General features: G+C 38.9%; 1 protein-coding gene across 1 annotated transcript; it reads left to right on the top strand.

Moving 5' to 3' along the window:
- Positions 1-292: 292 nt before the first annotated feature.
- On the top strand, positions 293-19,098 carry smarcd1 (SWI/SNF related, matrix associated, actin dependent regulator of chromatin, subfamily d, member 1). The gene is made up of 13 exons (XM_023281544.3): positions 293-520; positions 4,601-4,779; positions 6,185-6,227; positions 6,345-6,467; positions 6,932-7,054; positions 7,331-7,447; positions 7,738-7,839; positions 7,987-8,148; positions 9,198-9,295; positions 9,656-9,791; positions 12,554-12,676; positions 14,341-14,442; positions 17,539-19,098. Exons 1-13 carry the CDS (start codon positions 335-337, stop codon positions 17,590-17,592), a joined length of 1,548 nt encoding a protein of 515 aa, XP_023137312.1. The 5' UTR covers positions 293-334; the 3' UTR covers positions 17,593-19,098.
- The last annotated feature ends 1,492 nt before the right edge of the window (positions 19,099-20,590 follow it).

The raw sequence follows: 20,590 nt of genomic DNA, 5'->3' as shown, positions 1-20,590 counted from the left end.
ATATCCGCATATATTGTGTTGTATTTATTTTTATTACTACTATTTTCCCCTCTTCTTCTTTCTATATTTTTAAAAATATTATTATTCTGTTTCCTTATTCCTAGGGTGACGCCAACAGCTGAAACCAAATTCCTTGAATGTGGTGTATGTACTTGTCCATTAAAACTGATTCTGATTCTGATCATCACCACCATCAGTCACCATTATGCTGCAGTACCGCTGACAAACAGCGGGGGGCGCTGCGGCGTCGCGAAGGCCACTCAAAACTCGTTCTCGCTCTCGCGGTAGCTCCGCGGAGTCCGCGCCTCCACCGGCGGCGACATTCAGAGAGGAGATGGCGGCCAGAGGGGGGTTTCAGTCGGCACCGACGGGTGGTGGTGGCGGAGCAATGGGACCCGGACCTCCGGTACCGGGTGCAGGACCAGGCATGGGGCCCGGGACTCCCTCTGGAAGAATGGGACCGTCGTCGGGAGCGCAGAACCACATGTACCGCTCCCCGATGCCCGGGCCTGGGTACCCGGTGAGATATCGCTCCATCTTTGCTGCTGACGCGTTAGCCAGTCCGCTAGAACAAAGCCGCTCACCGCTGCTTTGTCACTGGTGGCTAACGTTAACCTCCATCAACCGTAGCGGGCCACAGCTCGTCCTAACTCTTAGCCCGGTCGAAAAGCGGCGACCCCTCAAAACATTTTAACCGGCCACTTTGAATGACTATCGGAGTTTGTGTGTTGTTTGAATTTGCTAACCCTCCCGCCCGCTAACGTTAAGGTTAGCTAGCTGGTCACAGTAGCCAGTTAGCTTAGCCTGCTAACGCTGCAAACTGTTTCGAACAGTTCTCTCACTGAAAACACACCAGGAGAGTTCAGGTAGTTTACAAACACTGTAAGAAAGCAAGCCTTTAATGTTTGTACGTCGTACTTCTATAACTTCACGCTTTTATTGAATTCAAAAGTTATACAGTCAAGTCTACTTTTGAATGAAAAGACTGCACCAACAGCAGTTAGTACCGATGCAAAAATCTATAATCCAGAAACGACGCTAACAGGGGAAGTTTAAACTAGCACCAGACTGCGCCCTGTGTGTACTAAGGGTAGTTTGCAGCAGGCCAGCTGGTGTTTTAGATATTATAAAGGAAACCTCAGAGCCTACATTTGGTAGATCACCTGGCTGGAAATGGTATTACGCAGCAAAGTCTGTGGTTGTAAGATGGTTACTCTGCAGAACTGCTAATGTTTTAGTTACAGATGTTCAATCTTTTACAATCCAAGATAGATACCGTAAAAGCGCATCTAGGCTGCTAGGAAGATGATATTTGAGAATTTGGGAATCTGCTCTTCAAAGCTGATACAATGATCCTGTATTTATTGGCTGCAACAAAAAGTTGAGTCATCCATAGAGAGAAAGACAATCCGCAACCTTTGATAAACTGGTGATTTAGTATTATCTTCTTTTCCAATACCTTTTCTGCTTTATTTTTTCGTCATATAGATGTACACTATTTACAATAGTTTTATAGACAAAAGTAGTAGTAAGCAGCAGCTCTATTTGCTATTACATAGAGAACGTAAAGACTGCAAAACAAGCTATTGTCTTTAAAGATCCTGTTGCTGGGAGTTTTCTGTCTCTGCCAACTTGTCTGTTTTAAGTGTTGCTTCACCCTAAAATGAGTCCATGTAATTCTGGTTTATAGATGTTAGGTTAAACTCCCACCTATACAGTGTTGCCCAGTGGCATTTGGTTAGTAGCATCGATAAAGCAAATTTTAAATGTTACAAATGAAAAACTACAATTGAGCGGTCAAAAGCAGGATATTAGCTTATTTGTAATTCTCAATGCTTTGCAAGCCTAACATGGTTATACCTCGACCTGTTGTTGTTATTCAAGTGAACACAGTTAAAAGTAAATATATGATACAGATATTGCGACGGGTTGTCTCTTTGATTAGAAAATAACACCCAGGTTTTTGCATTTCTGGAGTATATAGACATAATATTTTGCAATATAATTTTGCAATTTTAGTGCAAAACATAAAATGACTGATTACCTCGAGTTGCACCTTTAAAACCCCCTTTAGAGATGTTTAAGACGAAGGGGGCTCTGCTTGGAATAAGAATTTATGTGTTGTGTGTTTACTTAATCTATGAATATGCAAACACTGTTGATTTTAAAAGTTAACTGATACAGGATGCCTCCTGCTTCTCCTCGAATTGTTATGTTACAGGATCAAGGTCAAACATTCCTCCTTCAGCTGATAAAACTGAAAGTTTCTTTCCGGCGTCAAACTCTGCATATGCATCTTTATGCATTGTACAAGTCAAACATTTAAGTCAAGTAACAGTAGGCAAAACATTTTGGACTTTACACCTTAAATATTTTGAAAAGCATGGCTTTAATCTTACCTTTATGCTCCGTCTGTTTAAGAAAGCTCAATAACACTAAGCGATTACTGTTGTTATTCTGTATTACATGTTCTAGGTCTCTTATAAGCACACAGTGTTAGGTTGTGCATTCATAGTTGGTATTAGACTGGAACTTTATGATAGTTGTCTGTGGTCCAGTGGTTTTTACTTGGCTGATATTGTATTGGAGCGTGTTGCCTCCATGTAATATATTACATATGTTGTTTCTCAGAATGGCATGATGGAAATGATAAATCATTTATCACTGATCCACAGCAGTTGAAGTGTTTTCTGCTTAGCTACTGCCACCCTGAAACACAGTTCAGTGAAATGATGTTACGTCTTTTTTTCTCCAATGTCCTTGGCTGCTTTCACTCACACAGGCAGCCTTTCACTACACAGTCAAAGAGGCTTCATACTCTGAATACTGCAGATCTCCTGTTGTTCCCAGGCAAGCCAAGGTTGTGCTGATGTATAGTGTAAAAAGCACTAAATGATTGACATCCAGCCCCTTTCTGCCTACACCGCTCTGTGGAAAAGGCAGAGCCCATTCATCTGGCCTGTATTGTTGAGGAGTCGGGTGTCCGTCACTCTTCCTCCCTTCCACATTTCACCATAGGCAGAGGAGAAAGTGTGTTTTGCCTTCATCTGTCTCATTTGTTGCACTGTGCTGGAGGAAAAGCTGCTGTCAGTGATTTGTCATCTATCTGCTGTTCTCGCCTGCACACATGCAGTCAAACACAAGAAGTCGCCTGTTTGATTTCTTAGCACATGGCTTGGTGAGTTTGCTGTGGTGTTTTTTTTTTGTATTTGCTTGTCTGAAAGGAAAGCAAAAATTGTTGCTACTCTTTTTTCATAGGAAGCCTGAAATATTTACGGAAGTGGATTTGATTATAGCAGGAGTTTGTAGTGCTGTTGAGCATGTTGCGTTGTGCATCTTGTTTTTCTTGCACTTAGAAATGGTCTTAATGCAAAAATGGTTTTAATTAGTTTATAATGAATACATTTGTATCAGGAAATGTGCTGCTTATGTTTTGTGGGCATAGTTACAGTGACACAGATGCCTTTTTCTGTATCCTATAGCAAACATAACGACCACATTACACAATGTCCATGTGGATTAAAATGAATCGGCGGTAAGCTTTAATTTGCTTTTGACCTTGGGCATACAGTTTGTTTACTTGGCATTTTTAACATATCGAACTTTTTACATACACAGCAACCCCTACACCACAAAGATAATAAGACACACAGGCATTGATTATTTAATTTGCAGCCGTAATTAACTTATCTGTGCCCTGTTATCCTTTAGGATGCATGATGATGTCTACAATTTTCTCTAAATTAGGGTTCACTTAGTTCACCTGTGACCGATCTGTATCACGATTTTCTTTGCACAAATTAATTTCTCTTTCTGAATAATGTTTTTCAATGTGACTTGCAGTTGCTTTGTTGCTATAGCAGTGCACTGTAGTTAAGCCACAGCACTCAATCTACCACCGTAGCTACAAATGTGCAGTTTGGGTATGCACTGTGCATGGGTGGTGCCAGGGCTAAATCTACGCTGTCATTAGAATCTTGAGGTTAGATTGCAAGCAGTTTACATCCAGTACAGTTTTCTATGTTTGAGTGGGAGGTTTGTGAAGTGGTTATGCCCTGTGTCCATTTCCATGTGGGCCAGGGCTCCTATACAGGTTGGAGTATGCACTATATGTATATGTATAGTATACATTTTAAGGCTGCAAAAAACAACAATTTTCATTATCAGTTAATATGAAAATCTGTCTTTTTTGTTGCTTAGTCTGAAGTCCAAAATGTAAATTTTTGTGCACATTGCTGATAAAACAATTCTCACATGTACAAGCAAAAGCTGGGCAAAGGCAGTGATTCACAAAGTACAGAACTGACTTGTTTCCATTCATTTTAATGCTAATAATTAGATTACAGTGATGTTAAAAGCACCTTTCATAATTTATCCTGGGAGTGTCTTACATTTCTGAAATTAAACAAGTGAGCAGCAGTGATGTTTCCTTGAATCTCTAATTGTGCACCACACATTACAGGTTAGGGATTCTTTTATTGTTCATGCATGCAAAACCTGACAACCAATTTTGGGGCTGAGAAGCAACTTGTGAAGTATAAAAACGAATACAGGCGCTTTTTTTTCTTAATCTATAAGCTTCCCTATCTGTCCTCTCCAGAGACCAGGCATGCCTCCGTCCAGCCGTATGACTCCCCAGGGACCAGCTATGGGCCCCCCAGGATACGGCAGCAGCCCCGTGTCTCGCCCTGGGATGCCTGGTGTCATGGACCCATCTCGTAAGAGGCCAGCCCCCCAACAGATTCAGCAGGTTCAGCAGCAGCAGAACCGCAACCAGCAGTAAGTCCCTCAACTCGTGCTGCTTCACTTTAATCTTCTGATCCCCAAGCAGGTGTTCTCAGTCACATTTTTACTCACTGCACTAAATTTTTTCACCTCTTTTGCATCTCTGTGGAAACAACATAACCATGTCTAGAAATAGAGAGAACTTAAAAATGTCTTATGTGCAATATGAACCACTTGTAATGAGATAAATCATATAAAAAAGGAAAAAAAGTTAACAATTTGTTTTTATTATTTGTTTTACAAAATTTCAAGAATCCTGGAATTAACATGGACAACATGTTTCCAAGTACTCACGTGATGGCTATACGATAGATAGATAGATAGATAGATAGATAGATAGATAGATAGATAGATAGATAGATAGATAGATAGATAGATAGATAGATAGATAGATAGATAGATAGATAGATAGATAGATAGATAGATAGATAGATATTTTACTACTCACATTTTAAGTTCGTCTCCATACTTCCACATTATTTGTGAAGAGATTTTGGAGAAATATCTGGCAGTCTGCCCATTTCTGGCTCTGATAAATTGTTTAATTTTGGCTCCTTTTTACAAAATAATATTCTGAATAATGTCCGATTCCGACATTCAGATGTAGGGAATAAGTTGTGATCAGATGTCTGCCTGAGTCTGTTTTTGCGTCATTTTATGCCCATAGAGCCTCCTGTCGTCGAGTTTCTGATCATTGTCATGCACAAATGTGAATCCTGCATGAATTCTGTCTTTCCCATTACAAATTAACAAAAGGGACACACCCAGTCATTCTAAATGTAAAGGAATATCTTAAGTTAAAGTTCAACATAGTTTTAGAGTTACGCAGCTTTTATGTGACAGATGTGACCCAAAAAACATGTCCAAATATTAAAAGCTTGCCAAAAACATCTTTGGCATAGAACAATTTTTTTTTTGAAAAACAAATCTGCAGCAACAGCAGTTTTATTGAATATTGTTGACTATTTTTGATGAAGGATTTTTTTTTCATTTGATTCAGTATACCAAACACACCCTGCCTTGAGGATTTGCTAAATTTCTGTTTTTTTCTGTCATTAGACATTGGTTTGTCCAAACAAGTGAATATAATAGTGTCATCTTTGTATTTATAAAATGTTAGCCTTGACAGGATGCTAACTGCCCACAATTCAATAGATGTCCTTCAACTGCACCGTTCGATTTGGGCTCTGCACAGTTCTTAATCACAGTGCAGCCCTCGAGATAAAGGACTGAATTGCTGTTGTTAGTGCAGCGTGTTCTTTGTGTGTTTGTGTGGGTGTTTGTCACTCGGGTATTAGACTTAAGAATTCAACTAGCTTCTTTGTCTTTTCATAACGACATGCTAAAGTGCTCTGACTCGCATTCAGATTTATCTTGTTTTGATCATCTGTTTTTACAGCACAAAGAAGAAGAAGATGGCTGATAAAATTCTACCTCAGAGGGTGAGTATTAGTCAAACTGATGCATGAAAATCGATTAGTTCTTGCTATGAATATGTTGGAGAAATTTCATTTGCTAGTCAATTTGAACTTTAATTTGTATCTTTTGCTGTGTTGCAGATCAGGGAACTGGTCCCAGAGTCTCAGGCTTATATGGATCTATTGGCTTTTGAAAGGAAACTAGACCAGACCATAATGCGCAAGAGGCTGGATATTCAGGAGGCCCTCAAGAGGCCCATTAAGGTGTGTTTCAGTTAAACCCATCCCTCGTGGGACTCCCTAAATCACTCCAGTTCAGACCTCAAATTAACTTTCAAGCCATTGAAAACTCCAGGGGTCTCCATGCCCCCTGGAACTGGACACAAGGTTGAATTAAGGCTTACTTATCCAAAATATGTACAGCATTGTTGTTTATACATTTCAGAGGTTGTCATGCAAGTGTGGGTTTGTTTGTTTTTACACAAACGTTACCCTAAATTAAGCTGCATGCGATCGCAGCAGAGCCAAGCTATTCTTATCTTTGCCTTGAATTGTATTTGTCATCTATTGACAAAGAACCTAACATTTGGGATTTTAAAGAGCAGTTTTGTTTTGAAAACTGAAGTTTCATGCACCTCTGCTGATTATCAGTGTTGATATAAAGGCTACGGTGAGTGAGTGGTAGTTGTGACGTGAATTTGACGTTTTTGTTGAATGATTGTTTTCAGCAAAAGAGAAAGCTTCGGATCTTTATATCCAACACCTTCAACCCTGCAAAGCCAGATGCAGAGGATGGAGAAGGCACAGTGGCATCATGGGAGCTCCGTGTGGAAGGGCGTCTGCTGGAAGATGTAAGCCGGAAGATGTCTTTCTTAAACGTGTATATATTTATTTGTGGCTACCAAGATCAATATCATGTATTTAAGTCATGTTATAGTGAAAATAAATAAGCTAAATACCCTCTATAAATGGCTTTTGTTGGAATACATTGATGTATGACTGTTGGAAAGACAGTCTTGGCTTTTCACTTAAGTTATAATGTTTTTGTTAGGGATTATGTTTCACGAATGTTCATATAATCGTTATGTTAACACAAAATGATTGGTTTTGTTTAATTTTGTTTGCAGACAGCCGTATCCAAGTATGAAGCCACCAAACAGAAGAGGAAGTTCTCCTCATTCTTCAAGTCCCTGGTGATTGAGCTGGACAAAGATCTGTACGGTCCAGATAATCACCTTGTTGAAGTAAGAGAATTTATGTAACTGATCGATCAGCAAAGGCTTTCCATGTAATCTAATTTGTTGGCTTCTGAGTAAAGAACAGTTTCATCCCTTATTTTCCACTTTTAAAATCTTAAAAATAAGTTGGTATTGGACTGATTTCGATTAGACCAATTCTTTGATGGTACGAACGATATTTTGCGTTGCTACAGTGACAACTGGAAAAAAAGCCCTAAATACATTTAGAACAAAGGTTATAGGCTGATGAATATTTTCACTCCTTGTTTCTGAAATGTTCCTTGTGTTCGTTTTAGTGGCATAGGACTGCCACCACCCAGGAGACTGACGGTTTCCAGGTGAAGAGGCCAGGTGACGTGGGTGTTCGCTGCACTGTTCTCCTCATGCTTGACTACCAGGTAAATGTTCAGGGGTTTACTGTTTCTTTGTTGTAATGTTTCTCTCAAGTGCTCTTCAAACATTTTGTTAGTAGAGAGGCTAATACGTAACAGCACCTTGCTTGAGTCTAGCTGTCATTTCATCGTTCACGTCGCTGTATCATAAAGCCCCCACAGTTCAAGCTGGACCCCCGACTGGCTCGTATGTTGGGTATCCACACCCAAACCAGACCTGTCATCATCCAGGCCCTTTGGCAGTACGTCAAGACCCACAAACTCCAAGACCCACATGAGCGCGAGTTCATCAACTGTGACAAATACCTGCAGCAGGTGAGTGTCACTTTTTAACACATTAGATTTACAATAAATAGAAGTAGATGAGTGTGTTACTTTAATCCATTAAGACCTAAGGAACCTTCCAAACACGCTTGCAGGTACATGCATATGTTATATCAAATCTCAGGTTAAGACACACTGAAAGAGGCTCTTTTCCTCTTTAATCATCATGAACACAAACTGTTCTTGAAGCTGGAAGGATTGAGTGTCTCCGAGTTGTCCTGGTTCCTGTTTTGGATGCTATACAGTGTCTCTGTCTCTCAGTCTGTCCTTGTATGGAGACTTTCTCTTTCTGGGTCACTGACTGGTTTCCCGGTGCTTTTTACTGTTCTGCCAAGATAAACAGAGGATTATGGAAGGTTAATGTTGAATTCCTACATTGTTAATATGTGAGATAAATATTGTCTCTACGGTTAGTACCTCAGATACTCAGTCTTTGTTGTAACTGCACTACTGTAATTTGGAAAATGAAAGGGTTGAAAAGAACTGTGATTTTAAAAAATGAATTTTGTCTTGTAAGTCAATGATAGAATCACTTAATAAGAAGAGTCAGCACACTATTTATTTGCTGAGACAAAAGGCAATATCTGACACAAAAGAGACTGAGTAGCAAAACAAAAAAAAACCCAAAAAACATCTGCACCAAGTTATTTGCAGCTGAGGCTGAAACCAGTTTTGACAAGCAAGTTTATATATATATATATATATATATATATATATATATATATATATATATATATATATATATATATATATATATATATATATATATATATATATGCACACTCCATGCAAATGAGTAAGCATTAATTTGACAACAGACGTTCATATACCAGTACCATAATATCATCATAATTCAGTTTAAAAATAAATTCTAATCAACCCCAGCTGCACCTGTCAAGTGCAGGGACTTCATAAATACCAAAAACTAGTCTATGCCGGGTGGTGCTTTAGTTCAGTAACTGTTGTACATATTATGCTAAACTTTAGTAAGACTGCAACGATGTACTGTGCAATAACTGGGGTTTGGCTTTCTTTTGCAGATCTTTGAGACTCAGCGAATGAAATTTTCTGAGATCCCACAGCGCCTGCATGCACTCCTTATGCCCCCAGAGCCCATCATCATAAACCATGTGATCAGGTAACTTCATTAAGATGATGTAAGAGGTGGTCTTTGTTGATCTAAAACAGCAACAAAGACTGCTACAACTCGGGATCATTTTCTAAATTGATCATTTTGCCATTTATTTTCAAATTTTCTCCTCAGTTTGTCTGGCTGTTATTTCAGAACTCAACAAAATAACATTGCACGAAGCAAACTGTCACTTTGGAGAAAGTGAAAACAAATAAATGAATTTTTGTTTTGTGATTTTTGCTTGGAAAAAGATCGAATTGCTGAGGCACCGACCAAAATGGGTGCTAATGAATTTTACATTGAATATCCACTGCATTGAGCGAGTGCTTCTTTGATTTGAAGTGTTTCACTGTGTTGTTTCAATAGTGTGGACCCCAATGACCAAAAGAAGACTGCTTGCTATGACATTGATGTGGAGGTGGACGACACACTGAAGACCCAGATGAACTCCTTTTTGCTCTCTACAGCCAGTCAGCAGGAAATAGCCGGGCTAGATAACAAGGTACAGTCACCAACTGTTCTTGTTACACTGTTATGTTTTATTACTCCGCCACGGAACGCAGCGGAATTATGTGATGATCGGCATACGTTTGTCTGTCTGTCTGTTAGCAACGTTACTCAAAAACGGACTAATGGATTTGGGTGAAATTTTCAGGGAAGGTCAGAAATGACACAGGGACCGCCTCATTAGATTTTGGCAGTGATGCGGCTTATAGTCTGGATCCATGGATTTGTTAAAGATTTCTGTATCATTGAGAGATGGCACCATGGCGTCACTGTAACTATGACAACAAGTGAATACTACATCAGCTGCCTGCTGACGATCCCATGATTGCAATCAAACTACAAATCCACCGCTGCGGACTTATTGGGACTTATCCGTTGGAAATGATACAAGGAGCAATTGATTAAATTGTGGGGGTGTTTCCGAGTCCCATCAATTCCCGCCGCCCGCTACATATTTAGGTCACACGATTCGGTATCCGTACATAACATACACATGCATAACACACACCTGTGCTGAGCGCAAGGTCATTTTTTATTAAACATTTCATTCGTCAGAAATGATATGACTGAGCAGCCTTGGTGGAGTACTGGGTTCTCAGAGTGCTTTGCTTGTTATTGTATGTTTCAGTTTTTCCCACATATAGGGGTTTTGGAACCACCAAAGAGATTTTAGCCAGCCCCAAAATTCTAAAAAAAAAATTGAGGATTTAAAAAAATGTCACCACTTTTAGAATTAAGGGTTCATTTGCTGAAGCATAACAGACATTTTTGTTTTGAAAATGCATAGATTTCTGTGAAATAAGGTAACAAAGGCTCATTTCACTGCATATGAGCTGATCTGGTCTGTTGTTGCTGGCAGTCACCCCCAAAGGCCTGCTGTGAGCCAGGAAGAGTTGTTATGTTTGTCTGGGGAGTTGTAGACAGAGTTGTGTGTGCGTTGGGAGTAGTGTTTCCTGTTTCCTTGATTTTTTTTTTGTGCAGATTTGATCTTTTAAACAACTAAATCGCCCCCTTCTGTACAAAAACTTATAGAGGGGTGCAAGAAGTTTGTTAGGGTAGTTCATACTTTTCGTATCATAGAACATCTGTTCCTAAGATGCAAGTCTGTCTGCCACGTGAGACCTTGCCTCTGCCTCATCTGTTTTAAGGTGATTTGAGGCGATTTAAAACAAATGTGAAAATGTTTTTTTCCTCCTCTATATAAACTCTTCTTTCACTGAGCCAACCATGTTGAGTCTCGACCGTTTTGTAGGCCTGCTGAGGGCAATTTCCCACATACTTGGTCCTTCAAATTGCTGCTTGTGTATTATTGCCTTACTTTCATCCTGGTTTTGAGGTCAGTCAGGTCTCCTTGACCTCCTGCTAGCAGCCATTACCTTGGCTGGGATGGCTGTAATTACACTGATAAGGCACAAAGCCATTCTGCTAGAGGAGGTCCCTGTGTGCAGTCTTTGTTCTGAGACAACTCAACAATGTAAATATAGACAGATTGTTTACAGTTTATAGGCTGCATTTGTTTTGTTACTTCATCTTCGGTTTGGTGAGGATTACACCCTGTTCCTGCTGCGTCCAGCATCAGAACTGACTGGTGGCTTAGCATGTCTGACTTTTCTCTGCATTTTTTATGGATTTTGACGCTCTGGGGATCATATAAACCACAGACAGGACCTGTTTTACTGTCGGAACCTGATCACATGTTGGTGGATGGCCAGTGAAGGAGTTGTTCCAGCTTTTTCTAAAACACACATTAGTTTTAACAGCCTTGAGTACAAATTGAGGCTTCGTCAGAGTCAGACTTGTATAAAATTTTAGGCAGAGTTTTAAAAGTGACTGCCTTAAATGAACCCTGTAAAAAACAAACAGAAGTACCTTTTAAATTTACTGCTACTCACTGATGATGCATCGCATATATTTGACATTTAACAAAAGTGTTGAAGGCATTTCCTCCCTTGAGAAAACATTAACAAGATGATTTATTTAACACTCTGAAGCCTGCATTGTTTATGTCCATTTTTTCTCGCCAGCAGCCTTCTTCTTTTTCATCTTTGTTGGTGGAGTGCAGCTTTTTTTGGCACCACTTTTGGATCACAAAAATAGTTTGAAACTGGCCACAGGAGTAGGTGCCACATTATTATAGACAAAGTGGACATCTGCTTATAAAACAACTGCTTTATGTCATATCTAGAGCAAAAAAAAACTCCATAGTTTAACTAAAGGCCCGAGACACATACATTTTTTTCCCTGGTTTTACTGAAAATTTTTAATGATGTATCACTACATTATAACATAGGTGACATCAAAGTTAACCACATTTTTATTATGTTTTTTTAATGTATGAAAAAGAAGAAATGAGCAATTAATATCTAAATCTCTTCACGAAGCCTCAGTTAAATGTTTCATTATAACACAGAGAAGACTGATGACAACAGCTGCACAGGAACCATTTGTTATAGTAACACAACACACAGGGTTTCCAGTGCCATAGGAGTCAGAAATGGCAACTGTCCAAGCAAACAATGGAAAAGATTTATCAGTGTAATTGCAACTCTTAAAATGCTCATATATTTTATGGTGCCATGATGAATGGATAGCCTGATGTAACCCAATTTTGGAGCCACTGAACTGAGGAATACTAAACCGCTGTCCTTGGATATTCAGTGCTTCTATTATTCTATTAGAACAACCACATCAGATTGACACCTTACTATTTACTTTAAAGTGATTGCTCCTTTCGTCTCTGATTTTGACTCTTCTCAGATCCATGAAACCATTGAGACCATTAATCAGCTGAAGACCCAGAGAGAGTTCATGTTGAGTTTTGCCAGAGATCCTCAGGGCTTTATCAACGACTGGCTGCAGTCCCAGTGCAGAGACCTCAAGGTGAGTTTGTCCGTTGTAACTCTAGACTGAATCATCAGGGAAATTTTAGGTCTGTTGTCTTCCATCCACTAGATGCCCTGTTACTTCTGCTCCAGTACATATTACAGGTATTGTCTATGTTAGATGTAGCACGTGTCTTCAAATAGACATAGAGCAAATATTTTAACTCAACTAAAGTTTCATACACAAATATGGGTTCATGGCATCGGTCATTTTGATGACTAGGTGCTGAGTAAGTCTTTTTGCCTCAATGTTCAAGAGTCATTCGGGAAGGAACTCCCTGTGGATCAGAAAGATGAAGAAGCAGCAGTGCCAGTGTCTCCACTGACAGTAACCTCAAAAGATCAGAATGCAACACAGCAGAAAGATGTAAAGATGTGCTGCATTTCCAGTAGAGGAGACATGACTCATCATTTTCTGTTCTTATTCTGTTCCTCCATAGTGCAATTCTGACATTTTTATTTCTGTCTGCTCTGTACGTAAGACGCCTATTTCATGTATTATTTTCTTTTATGTTGCTTGTCCTGAGGCATATCTGTGACTGGGTTTATATATTAAAAAAAACAACACTTGACCTTAGGGCCTGTAAAGCTTGTTTGCATACAACAACTGCGGGCACATTGTGGATGGGTTATTTCTAGACAACAAGAAATGTAGGGAATCCTAAGCAGAAACACTATTTACCCTTAAGCCCTGGGCTATTTTTTGAAACTCCTATCTGAAAAACCATTCCCAAATTGAGTCAGTAACAGCTGCAAAACTCTAAGGTTAAAATAAGCAACCCTGGACTCTATGCATGAGGCACTTGGTAGAGTTTTGAAATTCAAAAAGTCTCTTGCTTATCTCCAAACCAGAATAAAATGTGGGAAAAACTCCAGCAGAAATTGACATTTTTGCTTCCACCTAATCAAAACTGTAAATTAGATAGCAGATACCAGCTTTAGAACAATTAGTCAGTGATAGTGATGCTATTGAACCTTCTCTAAAAATTCAGCAAATGCAGCACTACCAGATTTGACACGACAGAAATGAAGGACGACTTTCATTGTCGTCCCGTTGGTATCAGCCGGTCTCTTCTCTTCTACCTTTGAAAAATAGCACTGTTTGTGTTTTTAGAACAGATAATGGCTTCTCAGATTTTAATAAAACAAGCACCAAGATGCCCTTTGGTGTGTTATACTCTGAGTAACTTGCCGGTTAAGGAGAAGCCTTGCAATCATGCTTGAGCTTAACAGTATTTGGCCCTGCTCTACTTTGCTGTGTCACAGTGACTTGGGTTTGAATCCAGTGTTTTAACTGTGGGAGGAGGAATCTTGACATCTCGCAGACAAGCTCCTCCTCCTCCAAACACGAGGCTCACGCTGCTCACTCAGGTGGGACAGTAAAATAGAGCATGAAACATTTAATAACGTGTCTGACTGGATGCACGTTCGCCCCTCTCTGTCTGCAAAGCAGATGATTAGATGCTGACCAGCCTGTCAACCTCCTGCAGTGTTTGTTCAGCCGAATCTCTGCAAAATTGAGCAAATTCAGTCTGAAGCTCGCTGGTTCCTCTGACAGCAGCTGCCCAGTCGACCCTATAAAGACCCTGTGCTCTTTAATTTATCAGCTGTAGCACTAGTTCGGATGTGGTTTGCTCTAATAATATCTTTTTCTTTTAACAGACCATGACAGATGTGGTCGGAAACCCAGAAGAGGAGCGAAGAGCTGAATTTTACTACCAACCATGGGCTCAGGAGGCTGTTTGTCGCTACTTCTACTCGAAGGTAATCAATTATTCCTTTTTTTATTCTTCCTTTCATATTATGTGCTTGTTATTTTTAACAATGCCTTCCAGTTCAGTGCAAACTGTGAGAAGGATTGACAAAAAGTTTTGTCGAGACATTCTTGGTTCTCAAAGAATGAATTGTAATGACTTTGGTGATCAGATGTCCTTTGTGTTTAATGCATAAAGTTTTAATTAACATAATTCTGCCATCAGTATTGTTGCCTGTTTTCATATAAATCCAGTGCATATAAATCATTGAACAATCCGCTGAGTATTTATTAAATTTGTCAACTGTTATATCAGATAGATGTCAGAAATTAGTGACAGTAAATTTAATGACACATTTATTAAAGTAGTTGCTGTTGGCCACTGAATTAAAAAGTTGTTAGCTTTGGTGCTGATTGGCAAATGTTAGGATGCAAAACTGCAAGAGCAAACACGGTCAGCGTTGTATGTGCTCATGTGTTTTCTGTGTGCATGCCAACACCATGTTTTAGATCCACATTTAAAATCGCTGTGCTTTGAGTTAGGGATGCACCGATCCACGTTTGTTCACATCTGATCCCGATACCTCAATTTGGATATCTGCTGATACTGCTACTATTCTGATACCAGAGCTCTGTTTGCTTTAATATTATTAATAACATTATTTTTGATTTTATATGAGGCTGTAATAAACTCCTCTCTTCAGGCAAGTGTGATATGTACGAATGTATGCATGTATGTCCCAAAAGGCAACTTGAGGTAAGTATAAGGTCAGAAAAGGAAGTGAGAAAAACAAGAAATCCTGTAAACAGGAAAAATCCCATCCTGAAAACACATATGCAGCTGTAACGGTTTCAAATTGACTGTCAATATTTATTAAATCCAAGACAGATGCACACAAACGGTAAACTTCTCTAACACAGTTTGTTAGAAGTTATAAACGTCTTGTGTTCGCCAAAGCATTTACCTCTTCAAAACAATTGCTGATTTCTCCATTTTTAACACATTCAAACACATTTTAGAAGCTGAACCTGAATAAACTCACTTTAAAATTGGACAAATGTTGAATAAATTCTCTAATTATCTTAACGTTTAACCCTCGTATTATCTTTGACTCCATTCAGTGTTTAACATCTCTGCATAAATGATCGACAGATTTCTTTTTCTTCATATTTAATGACTTTTCGTACAAAATTAATGTGATGATATGCTTTCAGTGTCCTGTACACATTTTTTTTCATCAGTGTTATTTGGGGTGTAAAAGCATCGAAACTCTCAGATTTCTGGTTCTGCTGGAGAATATGAGACCCCAGAAGTCCAGAAAGATATTTAATCATCTTGTCGACAGTTTGTTAGAAGATAAAAATGTTTGGTGTTCACCGCAAATGAAAAACTGTTAGAAATTTTAAGTATCTATGAAAGAAGCTCACAAAAAGGGCTAATTTCTACATTTTAAACGCATTTCAGCAGCTAGACCTGAATAAAATCTCTGTAAAACTGAAGAAATGTTGAGTCTTCATGTTTAACATAGGAGGGTTAATTTGCGGTGTTTCTAGTGTAAAATATTTCCGCACAGTGGATATGTTGTGATTAGGGCTGGGATTTTAACACGTTAATTTCAATTAATTAATTACCAAAAAAATACCGTGTTAAAAAATTTAAGCATTTGATCGCACCTTTCCGAGTTCCCTAATTTCGCTGATGCACACTCCAGCCCAGTAGGAGGTGGTAATGAATCTAAAGTCTGTTTGCCAGCCGTGAAGAAGAGCCACAGGAAGCAGAATGATGTCAGCGCACAAGAAACTGGTGAACAGTGAAGAAAGACGAGACTGCATTGAACTTGTTGGACAGAAGGTTTTCTTTTAAAAATCTTCCTGATGGCAGCTTGGATAAAAGCCTGGTTGTTTGCAAATTTTGCAACAAAGAATTTTCTGATCGCCGCAGCACATCAAGCCGACGGTATCACCTCAATGTAACACATGTTGCTGTTAGCACCAGAGCTAACGTTAGCTACGACAGTCCTGGTCCGGGAAAACAGTGTAGCCATCCCATAGTAGAAGACTTTTTAAGACATTGAAAGTGTCTGAGTTTACAAAAGGTCTTAAGATGTTCAATATAATTGTTATAATTGCACTTTGATTTTGCAGTGATCTGTGAATGTAGCAGACAGATGAAAAATGCAGATGAATAGAAATGCAACACAGTTTTCTTGTTTAAGTTATTACTCTGTCGAGGCTCCACCTCCTTGGAGGAGTAATAAGTTCAACAACAAAAATATGTCTTTTAATAACTTACTTATTAACTTTTTGTTTATAAGAAAATATATATAAGTAAAAATTTATATTCCTGAAAACAGAACCATCAAAATTACACCATTTATCAGACCCAGAAACTATGAAAACAGAATGAATCTCTGGATTCTTAACTTTCTGAAGCTCCTTGAACTACTTATGCTGATGTTATGTGCCATACAGTGGGACAACCTAAAACTAAATCCAAGCTTTAAATCATAATCACGTTTTTCTATATGTCCCATTTTAAATTTTTGATAAATTTTAAATTATAAACGCGTATATATCTGTTCATCGATTCATCTGTCAACCACAATTTTGATTTGAAAAACTTCACTTATTGTGTCAAATATTGCTATTTGACAAAATGTGATTAATTGATTACAAAGCCTGTAATTAAGTTGATTAGTTTTTTTTAAAATCGCATCCCACCACTAGTTGTGATGAAAAGTTGGTTAGCCACAGTGCTGCTCAATGCTCGCCTGCTAGCTTGCTGCAAACTGTTTTGCAGCCAGCTAGTAGAGCAGCCGGCAGGGAATCACCTGTGGAGTCATTTCAGCAGACCACATTAAAGCACAGACATGGCTCATGGATCAGAAATCTTTGCAGGTTGGATCGGAAATTTCCGATCCGTGAATTAGGTTGGTATTGGAACCCTATTCCGATACTGGATCTTATCGGCCCCATCCCTACTTTGAGTTAATGCAGCCTTAAGAACTGCTAGCTTGATGCAGACGCTTTGCTCTTGTTGTTTTCAATTTATGTCCGTTGTTGGCTTCAGAAGTTTTCATCATAACATTGTCTCTTTGTGATTTCAGGTCCAGCAGAGGCGACAGGAGCTGGAGCAGGCGCTGGGCATCAGGAACACCTAAAGGAATTGGTCCACATGCAGCAGGAAATGAGATGTGTTGTGCTGTTGGAGACGACTAATGTGTGCGCGTGGGATGTTCAGACTGAGTTTCTCCCAGAGTTTCATGAAAAACCTAGAGAGACATAGATACTAGATGGCTTCACGGTTACATAGGTTGTCAGTTTTTACTTTTTCACCCTGGAGCTTGACCACGATCGCAGTTTGATTTCTACTTCAACTTTTTTTGTAAAGTTTCCTCAGCCTCGCCCCACACCACAGCTCCTCGGGCACAATTTTCTTTTTTATTTTCTCTTGCATGTCTACAGCTTACCTGGAAACATTCCTCTCATTTTGATCCATTGTGTCCACACAACAGTACGGATTGTACACAAATGAAAAGCAGAGGGCAGGTTGTACCTGGCAGCTCTTAATGTATTATGTCCCTGGAACAAAAAAATTATCTTAAATCAGCCGGAATGTGTCGCGACTGCTGTGGCTTTGTTGCCTTTTTGGAAAGTAAATTTACATTTTACACTCCTAACCCTTCCCCCCAGATGCTTGCCCATTTAGATAAATATTGATTGTGATTGTGTTTGTAATCAATCGGGCTTCTTTGCTGCACATTGGCTGTTCATGTGCCACTTTGTATTAAGTTGTCATAGGTTTGTTTTGACAGTTTGTGTCTCAGTCTGTTGTACGAGCTCAATCAATCACGGCAGAATATACATTGTTGTGGCAAAGCGGTTATCTTTTGTTAAGGGTGCCATTTAGTATGAAGTTGTTTCTTTTTTAAATTTCTTTTTGTTACTATCAATGATCCTTGTTTTAAAATATGTATTATATCAGTACTTGTCTTGTTAGCTAGTACAGATTATCATGGAAGTAGCTAGTATGAGTACCTCTAGTCTATATAGTTTTGTAAATACTGAGCAGAAAAAAAAATTGAAGATGGATGTGAAGTAAACCTGTATCACTTAACTTGGCTGATCTTTTTCTTAAGTCTTTGTCTACGCTCAGATAGTTGAACCAGTATTTATATTATTGATCGGCCCGCGCTCTCAGTGCCCAGTGATTTAGCTCTCCACAACATAAAGAAGGTCGTCTCTCGTGACGAACCACTGCTCTGCAGAGCTACGTACAGATTTATGTCATCTTCAAGGTGAGAACAGTTACAGCTCCTGCGTTTTTAGACTATTGTATTTTAATCGAGACCAGAGGAGCCATAAACACGTGTGGCAGAGCAGGTTTGAGGATGTGATGTCTTTGGGTTTGATGGTTGTTTCCCTTTTTGAGGTTAAGATGAGTGTCCTGGCTGAAACGTTAGCGTGTGCATTTTATTAACAAAATCCAAGAATACACTAATGAGGGTTTGGGCAGGTACATGATTTGAGACGAGAGGTGGGGACCTCTGGGGCGTAAAACAACACTGGGGGGACTGTAGAATTATGTGAATCTGCAGACTTTTTCATGGACCAAACCTATTTTTCTGTATGTTCTTATGTTATAATAAAGGATATGTAAAATGCAACCGTCATCGTCTGTGATATTTAAGCGTTTTAAACTTTTAATATTTCTCATTTGCAACTAAAGATTATTTTCATAGTGGATTAATCAGAACTGTTATTCATGTCAATGCTCAAAACTAAATCAAAACCCAGTGTTAATTAAATGGAACGACTTGTCTATTATCCAAATTTGAGTTTAACCACTGAGCCATAGATGACAAAAAACAAAACAGTAAAAGAGAAATAGATCATTTACTGCAGTGAAAGTAGCACAACCGTGTAAAGATACTCGCTCCAAATCCTGCTTGATTGTTTTTTTTCAAATTCTGTCTTATTGTACAATCACACGTTTCCATATATACACATATGCAGCATCTTATTTTTTAAATATTCAGCAGTTTCTTGAGTGCCAAGAGGGGTCTTGGATCCTTCTGAAGAGACAGCCGATAAATCTGAGTGTCCTGTGATGATTAATGGCACACAGAGTAATAACAATATTAATGAAAATGACTTTTTTTTGCTTTGTGAATTAATAACATTGTTCATTGAAACCTCATTTAAATAAAGTTATCTATGAAGCAGAGTAATCTATTGTTACGTGTGATAGACAAGTGGACTCTGCTTTCGTGTAAAGTCGAAACATTGGAACCCAATGGGTTAATATGTAACTGCTTTGGGACTACAGCAAAAAAAGTATTGATTAACTGATTGCCTAATCTACAACCATTGTAACCAATTAATGATTTGAGTCATTTTTCAAAGCTAAAGTTCTGCAGCCGTAACTAAACAGATTTACTTATGCACTTTTGGGATATTTTGAGCATTTCTATTGTATGCAACTAGAAATACTCAAAGTATCTCAATTAGAATATGAGAAATTCATATATTATTGTGCTTTGTGAGCTTATCTGGTATGTTTTTTGTTGTTTTTAATGCAAAATGTGAAATGTAACAAATATACAACCACAACTTTATGACCACTGACAGGTGAAGTGAAGAACATCAACAATCTTGTTATAATACAACGCTCTGCTGGGAAACCTTGAGTCCTGAGGTTTCTTTTAGGAGGTTAAGCTGGTATTTGGACTGAAATACAACTCGAGAAGAGCTGTTGTGCTGCTGTTTGAAGAAGTCAAACATTCTGCTTTAGGATCACATGACTTTGAAATGTATCCACAACTGGGACCATTTTTTTTAGTACAACAATCTCTTTTTTTTCTCACCGACATGTCCTTAATTTGGAGATAAATTGTGGATTATTAAATAGATGTCTGACATGTACCACCCACCTAACCGCTCAGGAGTGGTCCAGGGAACACAACAGAGCCAAGCTGTTCACCCAGGTTCCACCCTCCCCAGATCCAAACCTTTTTTAGTTTCTATGGGTGTGCCAGCATAAGCCTGATCTAGGTAGGGCCACTCTGCAACCCACAGGACCCACAGAATTCACTGCTACAGGACATCCCCAGAGGTTCTGTGTCTATGCCCCACTGGGTCAGAGGAGTTTTAGCAGCC

The sequence above is a fragment of the Amphiprion ocellaris genome, chromosome 5 (genome assembly GCF_022539595.1).
Source record: "Amphiprion ocellaris isolate individual 3 ecotype Okinawa chromosome 5, ASM2253959v1, whole genome shotgun sequence".
NCBI lineage: Eukaryota > Metazoa > Chordata > Actinopteri > Pomacentridae > Amphiprion > Amphiprion ocellaris.
Note: the sequence above shows the minus strand (reverse complement) of the source record. Positions and strands in the feature narration are given on the sequence as shown.